General features: G+C 41.2%; 3 protein-coding genes across 5 annotated transcripts in view; 1 reads left to right on the top strand and 2 right to left on the bottom strand.

Moving 5' to 3' along the window:
* LOC126406159 (uncharacterized) overlaps positions 1-7,215 on the bottom strand; it is a 33,596-nt gene extending 26,381 nt beyond the window's left edge. The window contains exons 1-10 of the mRNA XM_050070337.1: positions 7,185-7,215; positions 5,497-5,601; positions 5,210-5,341; positions 3,829-3,975; positions 3,631-3,756; positions 2,727-2,870; positions 2,470-2,616; positions 2,350-2,385; positions 2,103-2,140; positions 80-109 (exon numbers count right to left, since the gene is read on the bottom strand). Coding sequence (XP_049926294.1) covers positions 80-109; positions 2,103-2,140; positions 2,350-2,385; positions 2,470-2,616; positions 2,727-2,870; positions 3,631-3,756; positions 3,829-3,975; positions 5,210-5,341; positions 5,497-5,601; positions 7,185-7,215 — 936 coding nt within the window. The remainder of the gene's footprint in view (positions 1-79; positions 110-2,102; positions 2,141-2,349; positions 2,386-2,469; positions 2,617-2,726; positions 2,871-3,630; positions 3,757-3,828; positions 3,976-5,209; positions 5,342-5,496; positions 5,602-7,184) is intronic.
* A 1,976-nt stretch (positions 7,216-9,191) lies between these two features.
* On the top strand, positions 9,192-13,528 carry gtf2f1 (general transcription factor IIF, polypeptide 1). Of its 2 annotated transcripts, none has more exons than XM_050069946.1 (14): positions 9,192-9,254; positions 9,742-9,814; positions 9,978-10,024; positions 10,176-10,248; positions 10,374-10,567; positions 10,743-10,913; positions 11,019-11,224; positions 11,373-11,523; positions 11,621-11,676; positions 11,918-12,049; positions 12,198-12,268; positions 12,427-12,565; positions 12,713-12,851; positions 12,972-13,528. In XM_050069946.1, the coding sequence occupies exons 2-14, from the start codon at positions 9,803-9,805 to the stop codon at positions 13,174-13,176; spliced, it is 1,596 nt and encodes a 531-aa protein (XP_049925903.1). In that variant the 5' UTR covers positions 9,192-9,254; positions 9,742-9,802; the 3' UTR covers positions 13,177-13,528. The 2 variants fall into 2 exon arrangements, with proteins under 2 accessions (XP_049925903.1, XP_049925904.1); XM_050069947.1 differs by having other exon boundaries at positions 9,221-9,358.
* Positions 13,529-13,745: 217 nt separating this feature from the next.
* On the bottom strand, positions 13,746-18,250 carry LOC126405428 (GDP-L-fucose synthase-like). 2 transcript variants are annotated; one of them, XM_050069159.1, is made up of 11 exons: positions 18,122-18,166; positions 17,754-17,928; positions 17,558-17,672; positions 17,333-17,461; positions 16,982-17,055; positions 16,495-16,628; positions 16,331-16,395; positions 16,134-16,200; positions 15,874-15,953; positions 14,989-15,088; positions 13,746-14,666 (listed from the first exon to the last, which is right to left on the bottom strand). In XM_050069159.1, exons 2-11 carry the CDS (start codon positions 17,906-17,908, stop codon positions 14,611-14,613), a joined length of 975 nt encoding a protein of 324 aa, XP_049925116.1. In that variant the 5' UTR covers positions 17,909-17,928; positions 18,122-18,166; the 3' UTR covers positions 13,746-14,610. The 2 variants fall into 2 exon arrangements, with proteins under 2 accessions (XP_049925116.1, XP_049925115.1); XM_050069158.1 differs by having other exon boundaries at positions 13,747-14,666; positions 17,754-17,931; positions 18,122-18,250.
* Between the last annotated feature and the right edge of the window lie 57 nt (positions 18,251-18,307).

Raw genomic sequence — 18,307 nt, 5'->3', positions numbered from 1 at the left:
TAATTGACCTGCCTGATGATTAAAGCACTGAAGACTGCACAGTTAAAGTGACATCAGGTATTTATGGAACAGCAGGTACCATAGATGCTGAGAAGCTGTTGGTCACTGTCTGTAGAGAAAGCACAAGAAAGAGAGCAAGGTAGAGAATTATGTAACTGCAGGTGAGTCACTCACACACAATGTGCATCAGACTTAAACTGAATTTTAATCAATTTCCAGTTTATGTAGAATTACCTCTGCACACGTTGAAATATTACTGTAACTTAGTACTTAGTATAGAATTCCTCATTTTAAAGGGACAGTTCAAAATAAAAAATAAATATTTTTCCTATTGCGTGCAGTTCTTTCTTTCAATCTAAATTGTTCTGGTGTGAGTCGCAGAGTGTTGGAAGTATCAGTTATCGTTGTCTGCCTTCTCTTGAGACATACATCTCTCTAAAAATGGATGGATGGGTGTAACTGCTGATGACAAGGTCTGTGGATTATCTTGAGTAACCGCATCATGATTTCTGGAAAGAGACATTGCTGTTGAGTTTTTCAAATGTAATTTTTTGGCGCTTTGAGCACCACAAGGCGAGTGCCATCTGGTTCTATTAGATTTGAGAGAAGGCAGACATCTGGACAGCTCCAACATTCGATTACTGCCAAAAAAACATTCAAGATTGATAAATAGCACCACAGGTAAACGTAAAAATATGTATTTTTGATTTTGAGGTGATCTGTCTTTTTAGAAATCCAATTAAAATTGAAAGACTGTTCAGCGATAGTCCCCTTTTCAGCTATTTTGACCACATTCTACATAGACTGTATTCATTTAAGAGTCAAATAAATAGTGATATTCTAAATGTCGGATTTTAGGACTGCTAAAATAACCTTCTGTGTGGATCATTATTGCAGCGAATGATCTGGAATTAAATCAATTTAAGCTTTGTAGGAGAGTGCGCATCACTCTTTGTGTTCTACTCACTGGTACTGGTAAGATCATGCCTTCATTGTCTTTCAGTTGTTGGTCCATGTTGCCAAGGAAAGCTCTTTCTTTTGTCTGTCCCTGCAGCAAATACACAAACATAGCTTCAACTTTAATGTTGTATGCTTAGATGCAGTTTGCAGTGTATAGTATTTAAACTTTGGCCTGTTTTGGCAAAAGATAGTAATGTTTGTGCAGCATGGAATATCGCAACATTTTCACATTCTGTATGTGGCACAGGCTAGCTGTATACCAGTGGCGGCTGCTGGTCTTTCAAACAGGGGAAGCTCACTTAAAGTTTACATCATAAAATGTGTCATATTGTAGAGAGGCAGTAACTTATCAAAGGAACATTTAATTGAAGCCGTTTTTCAACCACACTCATGCCATAGAACCACAGCAAAACACACCTCAACGATTTTCAGATGGATTTACAAACGGTGAAATTGACCTACATAGCTTATGGAAATAAGGAACTCCGGACGGCACTCTGTCAGAAGACTCCACTCGCAAATATCTGCTTAGGACTGAGCTCGAAATGCGAAGCGCTGTCAATCACTAAGGGGTTCAGCCTTTTAGACAATTACTCCAATCATCATGCATACACCGAGCGTCCTTTCCCGCCTACCGCTCCATTAGGTCCCAGGGAAGCTGAGCCTCCCTGGAAGTGACAAATTTGTCGCATTTATCCAGCGCTGTCTCATAGGAATGCTTGGAGGCTCTGCGTCCACCGTGCTGACACGAGAATGTATGACAGGGAGGTCGTGTTTGAAAACTGGTGATAAAATCATGATGTTAAACACATCCTAGCGCACGTTTAATGGAATGTAAATTCTTATTTTAATGTGAAGTCAATAGTGCATATTTGACCATTTCTTCTATGAAATTTTAGGGGAAGTTCAGCCTCCCTTGTTATCTCAGAGCAATCGCCCCTGCTGTATACCCTTCTAAAATCACTGTTACATACTAAATGGGGAAAACACAAAGGTACCACTATTAACAAGTAACAGGTGTCAGGCTAACGAACTTCTTTAGTGGGTAACTTGGATCAGTTCACAAGATGAAGCAGCAAAACCTAAGCAAAACCACACGTTTGTTCTTTCCTTAACGGTGCCTATTTGCTGGTGATATTTACCTCTGGGGGTTGAATCTCGTCTAAAATGTCCTGAAGACCTGATGAGTCAATGTAGAAGAAAAGAGCACAGTCACTGAACACATCAGGATATGGCACTGTGCTGTAGACACTGTAACAAATTGCATCCCAAGCTCACTTTGACAAAACGAGACCCCTAATATCCACAGGATTCCAGTTGAAGGGAAGAATCCATCAGGACAAGAACAATAGAAGGTCCCCAGTTCATTAGTGCACACTGTTTGTTTACCACATATACCAGGTGTCTCACTGCACTCGTCTATATCTGTAGAGACAGAGGCACAGTTAAGACACACACATTATAGTAAAACACATGATAGTCGCACTAATAGTGAACATGTGCACACACCTGTGCATGGGTTAGCAACGCTGGCTATCACGTTTGGGTTGTTCAGCCGATAACCAGGGAAGCAGGTGCAGATGTAAGAGCCGATTGAGTTTGTGCAGTTAGCATCAGGACCACAGATGGCGGCATTTTCGACACACTCATCAACATCTGCCAAACACATGACACACAAATGAAAGAGTTGCAGCTGAGTAGCAGTTTTCCATCTGATCCTAGATGCTGAAATCATCTGGAACCGGAAAAATAATCAATTTAAATACCAATACAGATGTTTTCTTCGCTGGGCTCCTGGTCTGGTAGAGTTGGCGCGTACCCCAGTTGACATGCACAGGTGTGTGCTCCAGGTGTGTTGGTGCAGTCAGAGTCAGGCCCACAGACGGTGGAGTTGAAACACTCGTCGATATCTGAGAAAGGTACAGTTAATGCAGGTGGCATGATGGTTTTAAAAATACAAGAATAAATGTGAAAAGGAAATTTTAGTCCAACTGTAGTTCTCCCTGTTTCCCCTGTGTCTCCTCCTCCCCTGTGTGTGTGTTGTGGGCGCGGCACCGTCATCAGGCACCTGTTGGACCTCAACAGCTGCGTGCAATGGCCTCATCCACCCCCAGCTTAAGACGCCAGCTCTCCAGGCATGCAGTGCCAGATTGTTCTGCCAGCTATGTGGTGCACTTGCGGCCGCTCAGTATACTGTGTGTTATTGAGAGATTTCAGTGTTTTTCCCTTGTGCGTCTTAATCTAACATCTCTTCTCCTGTGCCGACATCTCCACAACCAGCCACTTACAAACACCGCTGCTGCTCATTTCTCCACGCGCCCACCCAGCTCATCTGCCTGCCTGATTTATTGCCCTCTCCAGTAAATCCAATAAATCTTCTTACTTTGTGCAACTACCTGCGGTGCCAGTGTCTGCGTTTGGGTCCAAAAACAACTGCCTTAATAGTTTATATTTGTATTCCAGTTACCTGGTGATAGTTTTTTTTGCGTAGCATCCAAGCAATGCCTGAAACAACTTGCTATTTACTTGTTTTATAGATGATATTAGAGTTTTGACAAACTTTTTGGCAGCATAATATTTAGAATTACATCTGGTAATAGCGGTCATAAAGAACTTGAGATACAGCTAGTCTTGATCATGCAGTGATTTGTAACATGACTGTAAACAGACCTTGGCAAACAGGAGTTGCTTCAGGCACAACGTGGTAGCCGTCATGGCATTCACACTTATAACTTCCTGGATTGTTGTGACAAGTCCCATCATCTCCACAGACATTTTCAAGACACTCGTCAATATCTACAAAGGAAAAGGAAAGGTCATTGCAGCTCAGGATTGACAGTGAGACAGCATATTCTTTAAAAATGGTACCTATGCATGGGTTGGAGCCTCCAGGTGGTAATGCTGGATCTGTTGCATTGAATCCATCCAGACAGGTACAGAAGTGTGATCCAATGGTGTTGTTACATTTGGAGTCAGGACCACAAATTTCTGCATTTTTCTGGCACTCATCGATGTCTGACAAGAGATGTTAAAGACAGGAGTTAAAGGTCTAGTGTGTATGATTTAATGGCACCCAGTGTTGAAATTGCAGAACTGAGGTCATGTTTACACAAAAACGATCAGGTGAAAACGGAATCATTTCTCATTTTCGTTTTGAAAAAAGTTCCGCGTTCAGACGACAATGTTTTTCACATGTGCACACGGATCCGCAAAAATGACCAAAAACGTTGTAGTTTACATGCCAGGCCAGTAGTTGGCGGAGTGACTTTTTAATGAAAACAACACGCGCCTGCTTCCTTTTACAGAGCGGTGATGTATAAACAAACAAAATGGCAACTGCATGAACGTTTGTCTTGAAGGACGATGAGGTGGAGTTGCTACAGGAAATCTACACTTTGCTGGAGAAGCGTTGATAAATTCAATTGGGTGAGCAGGACAAACAGAGCTCGGGAGTCCGCCATTGTTGTTGTGATGGTAGACTTTCTCGCACATGCCTAGTGACTGGAACCGTAATGTGCATGTGTGAAAAGCGGTAAGTTTACATGACAACAGAGACGGTGCTGTTTCCAAGGCACCCAAAACGCCGCTGTTGTGTAAACAATCAGCCAAAACACGACTAAAGTTACCGTTTTCAGTTTAAATCATTGTCGTATAAACAGGACCTAAAACTTCTCCTGTGTGCCAAGCATGCAAGAACACTACAGTGGCTGACACGAAAATGCAAATGGCACCTATCTAGAGCTAGTGTTTGATTTGTCTGTTCTGAGCTACTGTAGAACAACATGGCGGACACTGTGGGAGAGGACTCGCTCCATATGTAGCATAAGATGTATAAGGAGAACTGGATGCAACGTTGGATGTGTGGCCCCATGCGTTCCCCTGAAAGTTGCTCAGTGGCACATGACGCTTTAAAAAAATCTTGATTTCTGTGGTATGAAATCACCTAGATCTTCTGCATCATGGGACCCATAGAGCAAGCGCACTAGAGACTTATGGTGACCGAGCAGATAAATTCGGGTTTAGCCCTCTGCTAACTTGAATGGGAATAAGATGGTTTAAATCTTGCGGCTCTCCTAGACTTTCCAGATTTTATCGGCCCCTATATCCTACACACTGGACCTTCAAAGGCAGGAATATGTAGACTGAAAGTGTGCAAAATAAAATAAAATAAAATAAAGAAAATTATACAGTCATTATAAATGCTGTTGTTATTTCCCATGGTTCAGATGGAATACATGTCCTTACTTACCAACACAACCATATGAATCTGGAGTGGGTAGGTGATCTGGGGGGATTTCATACCCAGAGACACATGTGCAGCCTCCAGTACTCGAGCATTCAGCAAGTGGTCCACAGGAGTCTGGTTCACACGTATGATGATCTAAACACACACACACACACACGTACACAAACACAAATAGTATTCGTGGTAAAAAGATAAAAGTATTGGTCTCCTTAGCTGTAGTTTGAAGGACATGTCTACATGTCTACATTAAAATATAATGCAAAGGATGACAGTGATGGGTCATTACTTACAGGTTGCATAAACCAAATAGGGGTATGGGTGACTTGCTGGTTTGTGAATGTAGAATCCTCCAGGACAGAGGGCCACGCTGAGTGAAATAGAATAAGTATTACACCCTGCAACATCACCATATGCAGTCCCTGTTGTTGGAGTTTCAGATTCAGTTGTTGGATATGAAAATGAAACACGAATGGAGTAGTGAGAACCAGCAAGGGGGCCTGAATGGCATTGTGAAGTAACTCTGTCTCCTCCAATCCCTGTGAAGCGCCACCACTTCCCAACAAAATGTCCATCATTCTTCGGGAAGCCGGGAAAGGAAGACGATTTGAATGCGAAGTTGCGCCATGCATCAGTTATGTTCGTGTATCCATCACAGGAACCTGCGAGGACCAGCAAAACGTAACAAAAATGACTTGTTTTTTCAACTAGAACCAGAATCTGTATCTAATGTTTACAGGTAAACATCATTCATACCAGGAGGAAAAACACAACGGCCAAGGGTGAAGAGGGAACCTACAAAGCAAAGAGACAAAGCAGAGCTTTTTTTAATGCTAAAGTCCTTACATGATCTAAAAAATGATTAAATGGAAAATTGCATGAAATCTATACGCAAGACTGTCACAGAAATTAACTCATGCTAACTGGTGCTGATAATATTGACAAGATGTGTTATTAAATGGTATGTAAAAGCGTTTTTTTACAACAAACTGTAAATTCTGCATTTTGTGGTTCATATTCAGCAAAACAAAATATAATCCTGTATTTGATTGAGGAAAAAACTACATGTATCCTAACTGTCTGTCACTCTGAAGGCAGATCTGAATCTAGATACAGATAATTACAAAAATTATTGTACAGTCTTAGCAGGTTATGCTAAGACTACACTCTACGTATTCTCTAGTTTAATATAATGTAATAATTCACACATCATCAACTACATAAAAGATGAATTAACTCACCCAGGAGGAGTGAAAAGGCACAGCACTTCATCATGACACGTCAGACTCCACAAACCATCACTCACCACTGTGTAAGGTACGTGGACGCACATTTTGGACATTTGCACAGCACCCAAAAACTGTTTTCACAAGGTTTGGCACCAATGCAAAAATCAATGCAAATTCATGTACGCGTGAAGGAGAGACTTAAGTGTAACACGGCTCACATTAAGACGTGAGGAGGGAACAGAGCTGTGAGAGGCATACTGCAATGTATTAAAAATTCACCATCTGCTTAGTAGCAAGAGGATCATCACCCCAAACAATATTCCAAATGTGCTAAAATGCATGTGCAGATTATGAGACACTGGGTCCAGGGGCACAGGCACGCAGAAGGCTCCAGCACCCTCCTACACAGGAGCAAGACACAGACTTCATAGTTGTTTAGCCTCTTTTTGGGGTTGTTTTTGCATTTTTTGTGTGTCCATTTTTGGCCATTTTGCATCTCCTTGTTGTCATTTAGTGTCTCCTTGGGGATGTTTTGCCCTTTTCTGTAGGCGTCATGAGTGTCCTTTTGGCTCTTTGCAGCTTTTTTGCATCTCTTTGTAGTCGTTTGGCGTCTTTTTCTAGTGTTTTGTGCCTTGTTTCCGTTGCTTTATGTTTGTGGATGTTATGAGTCTTTCTGGTTAGTGTCTCTTTGAGTGACATTTTGCAGGTGAGAGCCAGAGGGGCCTCCTGACACTTTGGGCTCCTGGACTTACGTCCGGTAGGCCGATTTAGTGAGCCATCCATGCTAAAAAGGTATTAAGAACACATTTTAGATTGAGTAAAGGCACATACTTAGCAGTTAGTTAAAGTTTCAACAGAAAGACGGGCTACTGAGCATGTGAAGAGATTGAGAAAACAAGCGCACATGTCATCATATCCTTTCAGTTATAGTCCAGAATTTCAGATCAGCCACTGTGTACATTAACTATTCCTTTAAACCAACACATTACCTGCAGGCTATAAGCATGATAAAAATGTTTTAGCTTCAGAATTCCATACTTTCTACTGTCTTTTGTGTGGTATTTTCTTTTCCTTTTTGTTTTGAATTCCAATTATTTACTTTATGTGGGAATAATGTTCATGTTATTTTAGCTTATTAACAGAACACATCGATGTATTAATGTCTATAAATAGAAAGCAAAATGCTCATTCCATTTTTAAATAGATTTTTTTTATGATACTAATGAATTCCCCACAAAAATCATGACAACTGTTTTTTGTTACCTTGAATTGATTTTTGTCAAGCCAAATCATAACCACAAAAAGTTAAATGAGACACATGGTCGTATTCTTTTTTGATATTCTGATACAAGTCAATGTAGGTTGAGGCATAAAAATCAAATGGAAAAGTCTCTATACTGCTCCTTTGCTGCTGACAGAGTCACCATTTCTCAGTGGTTGTAAATACAGTTTGTGTGTGCTGAACATTTATAAATGTGTCGTATAGTTCACAACAGGTGAAACACCTTAGGAGAGAAAGTGTGCATGCCTCACGTGTCATGTCAATTTGTCTTGTAAAACTGTAACATGGCAGTGCACCTACAGTCGGCTGTATGTAAATAACTAACAAATCCCTGTAAAAACAAATGGAGAAAGAAAGGTTTTAAGGCAGCAGCTAGGTATTGTGTTAACATCTTGCTGGGCTGCTCGTTTACTTCAGACATACTTAAAAACATCATTTCTTGAGAACACCTTATTTAGAGATGATCACTGCTGGCTATCACTATGTAACTATGTAAATTATATTCAGAATAGACTAATGAATTAAATGACAAGTAAAATGATATCACATGTCGCAGGACATTACAAAAAAACATATTAAAAAGTAAATGTGTGGAAATATTTATTGTTATAATATTTCAAACTGCTCATATTGATGCAAAGCTATTATCAGGTATTTCTTGACTTCTAGTAAATCACATGTGGGATCAGATTGGATAAGATAAGATAAGATAAGATAAGATAAGATAAGATAAGATAAGATAAGATATACGTTATTGATCCCCAGAGGGGAAATTCAAGTATCACAGCAGCACCTGACAGAAAGACATTAAATAGAATGAGATAAAAGAGAATTTTTTTCTTTTTTTTAAAAATCGGTAAATAAAAGATAAAATGAAAATAAAATTGCTACATCAAGATGAATAAAGTGAATAAAAATGGCAAAGTGTCGAATAAAATAAAGTGGATGACTGAGTTGTGTGTTTTAATAAAATTGTATTATTATTATCATTATCATTATTAGTAGTATTATTATTTATTTACTTATTTATTTATTTATTTATTTATTTATTTATTTCATTTTGTTATCTTGGCGCTAGGTGGGGTTGACGCTGACCTGTGACTCATGAGTGTCCACTACCCTCTAGTGGTCACTTTCAGGAACTGCAGCGCTATAATTAAATCAATGTGTTAACATAGACTGAACTGATATTGATTTAAATACAAATAACTTAGTATCAGTGTGATTATTACAAACAACAACAGCAGTAACATCAGTATTGGTGATAACTGTTAATAAGGAGTTGTTTTAATGGCAACCAAACCTTACTTTAATTGGTTTATTGTTGACCTGAAGCAGTATGGCCCTTCACCAGGCGATATGAAGAGCAAAAAAGGCAACAAAGACTTTCGGCGTCATAAAGGAAGCATATTTACATTTAATAAGTACATAAATGGGCATGCTCATTGCCCCCCTGAGCAGCGGGCTCCTAGGAACTAATATTCTCACTCTACGTTTCCTGTCGAACGTTTATACAGACGGAACAAGCACGGTGCAACCGGTAAATCAGATGCAGCTCTTTTCTGTTTAAAGTCTTAAAACTCTCGGTTTCTGTTTGGGTGCACAACTTCTACTTACCTGCGCTTCATTTCACATAAACGCCACGTGAGTTTGAAGCTGCAGTATCCTGGCAACTGTTAGCATTAGCCATAAACTGCGCGGCTTGCTAAGCGTGTTGCTGCTGTTTATGTTAGCATCAGATGCTAACGTGAGCTGTAGACAATACCACTCGATGTAAGATGTTATCAAGCTTTATGCTGCGTTTACTGACTGTTGTACTGTTGGCAGGGGTTAATTTTAATTCGTCAGTGTAGGCTAACGCGACAAACACACAGCTTTAGCTACATCAACACTCTACGGGAAGCTGACTTGGACAAACCCCCACTTGCTAACAACATAGTGATTAATTAGCGTTAAGGCCACTTTGCTTTTTATTTACATTTAACCTGGTCAAGCTTTTGATTAATACAGATCTTCTCTCTTGATAGTGTACCCGACTAACCTGAAGCAACTGTTGATGTGTTGATAGATCCACAGAGACGACCAATCATGACGTCACTGGTAAGTACTGGCTGTATTCTCAGCAACACATAGACAGCATTTTAGTGTCATCCATAAAGATGACATGGGCTGTTGGTATTGCATGTCATTCAAATTATATTGCAGATGGAATAAAACAAAGTGCTGAGACAAAGTACTTCCTCTGAATCTTTTTATCTTGCAGGGGAGCAGCAGTTCCTCAGCCACAGAATACATTGTGCGAGTCCCAAAGTGAGTAACATGGACTGACATGCATGATGAATTGTTTGTATTGTAGGTGTTTATTTGCATTAAATTAGTCTCTATTTCTGTGACTGTCAGTAGGAATAAGCAGGTAAAGTTAATAAGGTTTGGTTTGCATCTCTGTTTGTCTGTCCTGTAGAAACACCAGCAAGAAGTACAACATCATGGCTTTCAATGCAGGGGACCGAGTCAGCTGTTCAACCTGGACACAGGTGGGCTCCATGTCAGTGTGTATACGCATGACAGATATTTTGAGTCAGTACTGAGAGAGAAATGACCAGCAAAGAAAACAAAAATCTGATGTCTGAAATGAATAACTTCCCCTCTCCCCTCCCAGGCTCGTATGGAAAGAGACATGAGTGCTCGGCGGATATATGGGGAGGAGGAGGCGGTGGAAGGCGCAGCTGGCAGTGAGTTTGGCAAAAAGCAGCGTGAAGAAGCGCGGCGGAAGAAGTTTGGTATCGTGACACGTGAGTTCAAAGTGGAGGACCAGCCCTGGATTCTCAAGGTCAATGGCAAGGCCGGCAAGAGGTGGGGAGAAAGATGCGACTGATTCACTCTCTCTCATTTTCAGCAACATATCTGTTTAACAACCTGCAGAAATATTGAGAGATTTTTTTGTCAAATTATCTCCATGAGAGTGTATGCAGGCCTGATAGGAGGACAGTTACTGTTACAGCTATTCCCTCCCTCTGTCTGTATACAGGTTCAAAGGTCTGAAGAAAGGCGGTGTTACAGAAAATGCGTCCTACTACATCTTTACACAGTGTCCCGATGGAGCTTTTGAGGCTTTCCCCGTGAACGGCTGGTACAACTTTACACCGCAGGCCAAGCACCGAACTCTCACTGCTGAGGAGGCCGAGGAGGAGTGGGGCCGGTGAGAGAGAGAGAGGACGAGTGGTTGTCTGTAGTGAAGGAAAAATAGTCGTTCACTCAGCTGGTGCAGGTGTGTCAAACACTTAATATTCCCCTCATGTTACAGGAGGAACAAGGTGGTGAATCATTTCAGCATCATGCTTCAGAGACGTCTGCGGGAGCAGGAGCGTGGCGAGGAGGATGAAGATGAGAACGAGAAGTCGGGGAAGAAGAAAAAGAAAGGGGGTGGGAGAGGAGGGGACCTGCGCATTCACGACCTGGAGGACGACCTGGAGATGAGCAGCGATGACAGTGACAGCAGTATGGGGGACGGTAAGGAGAAAGAAACAGGAAACTGCCACTTAAACTTAAAATTATTTTTAGCGTGCAGTGTTCTTTTATTCTGCCATACCTATCCACATTATCCTTCTTTCTGTCGCTATGTGATGTTCTTTTTCCTAACTCCCTCTTCATTGTACAGATGGTGAGAGCAAGACGAAGATGAAGAAAGAGACGGGGAAAGGGAAAGGAAAGAAGAAGAAGAGAAAGAGCAATGACAAAGAGGCCTTGGAGGACAGCGATGACGGTGACTACGAGGGTCTAGAGGTGGATTACATGTCAGATGAAAGCAGGTCAGATCTAAGACTCCCTCATTATGGACACTCTGTATATTCTTGTTGGTTGTGTTTCTTCTTTTTACTGGTATGTAATTCTGTTTTCCAAAAACAGCTCAGATGAAGAACCAGAAAAGGGAAAGCCCAGCAAAGGAGAGGACCTCCCTAAAGGTCAGACTGTCTGCGGTTGAACATCACTGATAAAGAAAAAGACACTGATGATTTTATGCATGTTAAATACACACAGAAATACAACACAGAGCATCACTGGGCCTAAAAGTTTGGCTGCTAGGGATGTCTTGCATGTCTGTGTAATGAGAATTCTCACCTGATGAAATTCAGCTTTCAAATTGTCAGCAAATGTCAGTGCATTTCAGCGTTGTTGACTTAATTAGTTGTTTGTCCTTTATAGGGATCGATGAAGCATCTGAAAGCGAGGAAGAGAGTGAGGAGGAAAAACAGAATGAAGAGGAAACAAAAGAGGAGGAAGAAGAAGAGGAGGGAAAGAAAACCCCGGTCCAAATGGAAAAGAAGAAGAAAAAAGGTATAGACATAGAAACAGATGAGGGTTTGACAGCATTCATACTTTAATAAGGTCGTAAGAAACAAGCAGTGTTGAAGGATACTTCTTCCTGCTTGATGCATAAAGACAAATGAAATTATGTTGGGTCGTTTGGTTCTGTGTGTCACAGACAGCAGCGGCGAGTCGGAAAGCTCAGACGACAGTGACATCGAGGGAGAGACGGCCTCTGCTCTATTCATGGTGATTAGTGTGTGTGTGTGTGTACATGGATGTTTCTGTACACCAGCAGAGCTCTTACTAATCTGGTGGTGAATGTTTTCATAATTCTATATTTGTATTTTTCGTCGTGTTATTCTTTTTGTTTTCATCAAATGTCTCTTTTTCTTTCCCTCTCTCAGAAAAAGCGCACGCCTCCTAAACGTGGAGGACGTGGCTCCGCAGGCAGCTCCAGGACAGGCAGTCGCCCCGGGACACCATCCATAGACTCTGCCTCCACCTCCAATACACTCCGTGCTGCTGCCAGCAAGCTAGAGCAAGGTGTTTGGTCATACACCATTTAATTGATTGATTAAATGAGACACATGACATATTAAGGGAATTTTGTGAAGCTTGCGAAAGTAGCCATCAACAGGGAAATTTGAGGTGCTATTTTTGTTATTGCATCTAAATCTATCTTCCCTGCAGGTAAGAGACAGACTCAGGGTCCGAGCACCGACTCGCCAGCGGCCAAACGTCTGAAGTTGGAGCCCAGCAGTCAGAGTCCTGCTCCGTCTGGGAAGAGTACACCTCAACCGGCATCGGGCAAATCCACTCCGAGCTCAAGGTACTTTGTTCCCAGTCTTCCTTGATGCCTCTAAGAAATGTTACGTTATTTAATTATTCTGTGAGTGAGTCTTTCTGAACAGGGTAAAAACATTCTGCTGTATATTCTTCTACTTCACAGTGATGTGCAGCTAACAGAGGAGGCGGTCCGGCGCTACCTGATCCGTAAACCGATGACCACCAAGGACCTGCTGAAGAAGTTCCAGACCAAGCGCACAGGTTTGAGCAGCGAGCAGACTGTCAACGTGCTGGCGCAGATCCTGAAGCGCCTCAATCCGGAGCGCAAGAACGTAAACGACAAAATGCACTTTTACCTCACTGAATAACTGATGGAAGAGAGGTGAGGAGGGGCAGGGGCGGAGAACATGAAGAAGAGAGGGAAAGGCTGAAATGAACCACTACAGTCAGAACCATGATCCCCTGGAAGAGAAGTTTAGGATCAGAAGCTGAAACAAAGGTGGCATTTATCAAAAAGTATTTTGTTAAGCATTGTGGATTTGTTTTTCATACCTCTCACATTATAGAAACTTTGTTAATGTTGAGTGAAAACATCTCAGTCTCTATGATTGCAGGATGTAAGTTTCTCTATGTGTGAACAGTTTAACTTAGAATTCAGTGAAAAAAAGTCTTTAACTTGTTTTTCTTATGTAGAACTTTTTCCAATAAAATGTAAAATCCGCTGCTGTGTAAGGCTTTACTTTTTGTACCCCACCCCTCATATACTGTTTTTTTTTGTTGTTGTTGTTTTTTTTTGGTTTTTTGTTTGTTTGTTTTTAATTAACCCAACCACCAACCCAAGTGGGGACTTTTTCTTCTCCTGTTTTTTCTTAATTATTCACCCTTTCTTTCTCACTTATTTGCATGTAGAAGTGGAGCTCAGTATACAGTATGCAGGTGGTGATTACATACAACACAACCAATACACAAACATACAACATCACTCCAGCACAAAAACAGAACCAAACAAACAATGCAAAAACAAAACTAAACAATGTATCTCACACAACACGGGAACAAACTGTCATATGATAGAAATTTTATATTGGCATGACGATATTCCAAACTAGCTCAACTGCAGTTGACAAAAAAAAGCAGTCTTGAAGAGAAAATAGAGACCAGTCAGTGTTTGTCACTTGCTCTCATAAAACAGGCTGTTTTTTCTGTTTTTATAATGATTATACAAACACTACTGCATGGAAATTTAGCACAGAGAAAGCCTTTAAGAAAGATGCTTTTAATCTTAATCAGTAATCTGCAAAGATGAAGTAAATTGCAACAAAAAATTCATCTCCTATATGTGCAAAGAAACTTCCTAGTTCCTTATTTTATTTGCACTAGAGAATGGATCTAAAGCCTGCAGTATACAGAACATCCATTTGTGTGTAGAATTGTGGAAACTTGAAGGGGTGGAGTTCAGTTAACAGCTGTTTGTGCTTTGTTTTTTGAGATATTTACATATGAGGGAGTGAGGCATTACCATTGTTTCTGTTATTATTTGATTATTAGGTCATGGTTCCCTAACCCTTTCTAGATCATTTTAAATGATGATGTATTTTAAGTTTCATTTAATGTTGATGACACGTGTAGCTCATATGACCCTCTAAAAATACCTTAATGTGAAATTCCTTAGAAATTAAAAGACAAGACGGCTCCAGTTCGCTAGAGAATATTGATTGTATAAACCAGTATTTCACAGTGATAACATGCTTGACGCCAGACCTAAATAATAGTGTTAAATTGTAGCCCAGTGTTCGGTCACTTCATGTCCGGGCATTGTCGTAGTTGGCCACGAACCAGTCACAGGTCAGCTTTATAGCTAGAAGGACAGAAAAACCAAAAACAAGTCACCTTCACCAGGCTGGGGAGCATGCAAATATTCATTCAAAGCTCTCATTTGTATGTCGAGAAGCACAGATGTATCATGTGTCAGGGCAGAAGCTGCCTCTGTGCTCTCATGTACGCAGCACTACCTACTACAATTGAGTATTTTATAGGAAACTTTAAATTTTCTACCCTGCAGTTGAGATTACGGCACGTTAAAATTGACAAGTACTAAAGCAACAGCAGCTCTGTTTTTATTTATCATGAAACAAGTTGGTAGGATGAGGGTTAAGACGCACAGCATGGTGAACTCTTACCTTCTTTAAGGGGTGTAAAGGTGAAGTCAGGGAGGTAGCGCCTTAGCTTGGCATTGCTGGCTGTCTTTTTCATCTGGCCGTCTGACAGGGTGGTGTCAAACTGATGTTCAGGGTCAAGGGAAGAGCAGATTGTAACTGTGTGTTTTGACCATAGAGATGTCTGCCTTCTCACAAATATAATAGAACTAGATGGCACTTGGCTGTAGTGCTAAAAGCGCCAAAAAATACATTTAAAAAAACGCAACGGCAATGTCGGTCTCCACAAATCGTGACCCGGTTACTTTAGATAATCCACAGACCTTGTTGTGACACCCACCAACCATATCACAGAGCAGAAGGAAGCGTGCATCTACTGCTAGCTCACAGCTAGCCACATTGAGCTAACTCGCATTACAGCTCAGTCGAGGAGGATGCTATTATCTGTCATGAGCACGAGCCTCTCATCCATGAGTAGATGCATGATTCCTTCTGCACAGTGATATGATTTGTAGTTGGGTAAAAAGAAAATAGTTCCTACATGAAACTGATTATTCTGAGTAATAGGATCATGATTTCTGGAAAGAGACACTGCTGTTGAGCTTTTCAGATATATTTTTTGGCACTTTGAGCACCACCGGCTGAGTGCCATCTAGTTCCATTATATTAAAGAGAAGGCAGACGTCTCTATGGCTGATATCTCTCCAACACTCTGCAACTCACACCAAAACAATCTAGACTGATAAGTAGCACTACAGGTAAGAGGAAAAAAAACATGTATTTTTGATTTTGGGGTGAACTGTCCCTTTAACAGTTAACTGCAGCATGTGCTGTGTATCCCAGGCTCACAAAAACATCTTGGTCTATGGGAACAGGATGTAGGATCATTGGGGAACATTGAAAGGATACGTGTATTTTGCCTTTGAAGTCCAGAGAGTCTGCAATCATGTCCTCGGCCTCTTTGATTGAGATTTCATCCTCTTCACCCACTGACAAGACATCCACAGTAACAGGTGAATGAATGACCTGCACGTACAGTGACTGTGTCTCACACCTCTGTGTGTTGAGGCAATAACTTCCCCCATTTTCTTTGATATTTTACACAGTCAAAAAGACATGCAGAAGCACATTATAAAGCTCACTAAGGGTGAGTGCATCACTGAACTCACCAGAGAGGATAATGGGGTCAGTTTCTTCATATTCTCTCAGGACCCAAATGATGAGACGACCTAAATCCTGAGAGTAAACAGACAATTGGATGTTATTCTAAATACAATCAGGCCAAAAAAGATACAGTAGACAATTAATTTTTTACATAAGCATGTACTACACCTGTACAGGGCATCATATATATTGATACACATACCAGAGAGTAGATAAACTGTCTCCTAGGAGCTCCGGAGCCACACACATTCACCGGAGTCCCTTCCTCTGTGAGAGAGACACAAGAAAATAGACTCTATTACTGAGTTACTGTCTGTGTCTGTATATGTGTGTATTAAAAAGGATGGGTGTATCTGGGATAATCACTTTTGGCCTTGTATGTCTTGTTAATGAGTGCCGACAGCACGTGACCATTTTCTATGCTGAAGTTGTCATAGGGTCCAAACACATTGGTCGGGATGACCGCTGTGTAACGGCGACCATGCTGCTGAAAGTATGCCCTGTCAACACACACACACACACACGCAGAGTAATCAGACATACAGTGACAAAGATGGACACTTTCTGCAGGTATTTATGTACATATTAGTAGCTAGTTTGTCTTCATGGCATTTTTAACAAGAAATTCGACCCCTCCTAGAGCCCATTTGGCTTGGTGGCATTGAGAGCAAGTTATGGGCTGTATTCAGGCCTAAAGTCACAGGCACAAGTTAAATAAAAGCCACAAAAGGTAAAATAGAAACTACCTGCCTATACAGGTGCTGCCCCCTCAGCCCTTTGTTGAGCATGAATGCATGTCAGATTCACCCATGTGTCTACACCACACCCCTGTTTGCACTGCACACCTGCTCACCTGTTCTGAACATCAATCATCCTTTTAGCATGCGAGTATCCGAAGTTGGAGTCATGAGGCGGTCCGTTGTGTATCTACAAGAGTGGGGCATGACAGGAAAGATAAAGCAGGCTAATCTCATGGCTCTGTAGCAACATTGTACCCTCAGTCAGAGTTTGAGGTTTGGGATTGCCCTAATATTTGTGGTATTATTTGTGTATTTATAAGACAATTTCACTTTTTAAAAACTATTCTAATAACCCCACAAATATCCCTGAGCTTAAGCTTGAAACAACGTTATATAGGCAGTGTGTTGCTAAGGAATTCAAAGGACATACACTGAATAAATAAAGGTTTAAAAAACAATCTTACCATGGTCTCATTGATGGGGTATGTGGTATTGTCAGGGAAAATACAACTGGACAGGCAAGACACGACCTTGGTGACGCCCATCTCGTGGGCTGTTTGTAGCACGTTATCATTGATTTTGATGTTGTCCCTCTGTGAAGGTGTCGGACAGTTACTGACCGGCTGTTGCAGCTTAAAGACAATGCAGATATCCCCCTTAAACATGTGGTGACTCATTTATTATCTCACCAAAAAGTGCAGGTTCTCCCTCATGTGTAGATACAGTCCTCCGACTTTCGCAGCCAGGTGGATGACATGAGTGGGACGGTACTTCTCAAACACAGCCCTGGTCTGCCCAGCATCTCTTAAAGTGTTTAAAAATCACATTTATACACATTTGTTTGTAGGCATATTTGAACAGAAAAGTACGATTGAAGCAGCTTACACAAGGTCAGCATCCTTGGAAGAGAGGAAGATCCACTCTTCTCCCTCCAGTTTCCCACCTTCCTCCTGCACCACATGCTCAATGGCTTTGCCCACTAACCCAGATCCACCGGTCACCAGGACACGCATCGGCCCCACTTTAATCTCAGACCCCATCTTCTATATCTGTGCTGGCTCTTCTAGTGAGAATCAAGCACAGAATTGGTTTCATGATTCAAATGCATTACTACAGATGCATAAATCTGATCAGCATAAATACAGGTGCTAAAATAAAAGCAGGTGAAAAGGTTATTACACAAACTTAGAAATAATATCAACACAAATTCAGACTCTCAGCAGAGGAAATACAGGTAATATAAAAGTCCTTACCGGTGTGTTGGAGCGCTGAAGTGAGTGTGGACATCACCAGAGAGTGTTTGCCTGCCTGTAGGCGGTCTTGTTTAACAAGTGCATCAATCATTTGTATACTATGTTTTGTTTTCAGCTTGTTCTCTCTTCACTTCGGCTTGATGGATGGGGTATAGGTGTGTGAGGTCATGTGAGACTCCTCCTACA

This window comes from Epinephelus moara, chromosome 18 (genome assembly GCF_006386435.1).
Source record: "Epinephelus moara isolate mb chromosome 18, YSFRI_EMoa_1.0, whole genome shotgun sequence".
Taxonomy (NCBI): domain Eukaryota; kingdom Metazoa; phylum Chordata; class Actinopteri; order Perciformes; family Serranidae; genus Epinephelus; species Epinephelus moara.
Note: the sequence above shows the minus strand (reverse complement) of the source record. Positions and strands in the feature narration are given on the sequence as shown.

Bases quoted from the DNA above. Each gene is read 5' to 3' on its own strand.
- LOC126405428 (XM_050069158.1), bottom strand. From the start codon at position 17,908: ATGGGGTCTGAGATTAAAGTGGGGCCGATGCGTGTCCTGGTGACCGGT. The intron at 15,954-16,133 runs GTGAGTTCAGTG...ATGTCTTGTCAG, and splicing joins TGACCCCATTATCCTCTCTG to TGGGTGAAGAGGATGAAATC. The intron at 15,089-15,873 runs GTATCCTTTCAA...CCTGAACATCAG, and splicing joins ACTTCAAAGGCAAAATACAC to TTTGACACCACCCTGTCAGA.
- gtf2f1 (XM_050069946.1), top strand. The intron at 11,524-11,620 runs GTCAGATCTAAG...TTCCAAAAACAG, and splicing joins TACATGTCAGATGAAAGCAG to CTCAGATGAAGAACCAGAAA. The intron at 12,269-12,426 runs GTGATTAGTGTG...TCCCTCTCTCAG, and splicing joins CGGCCTCTGCTCTATTCATG to AAAAAGCGCACGCCTCCTAA.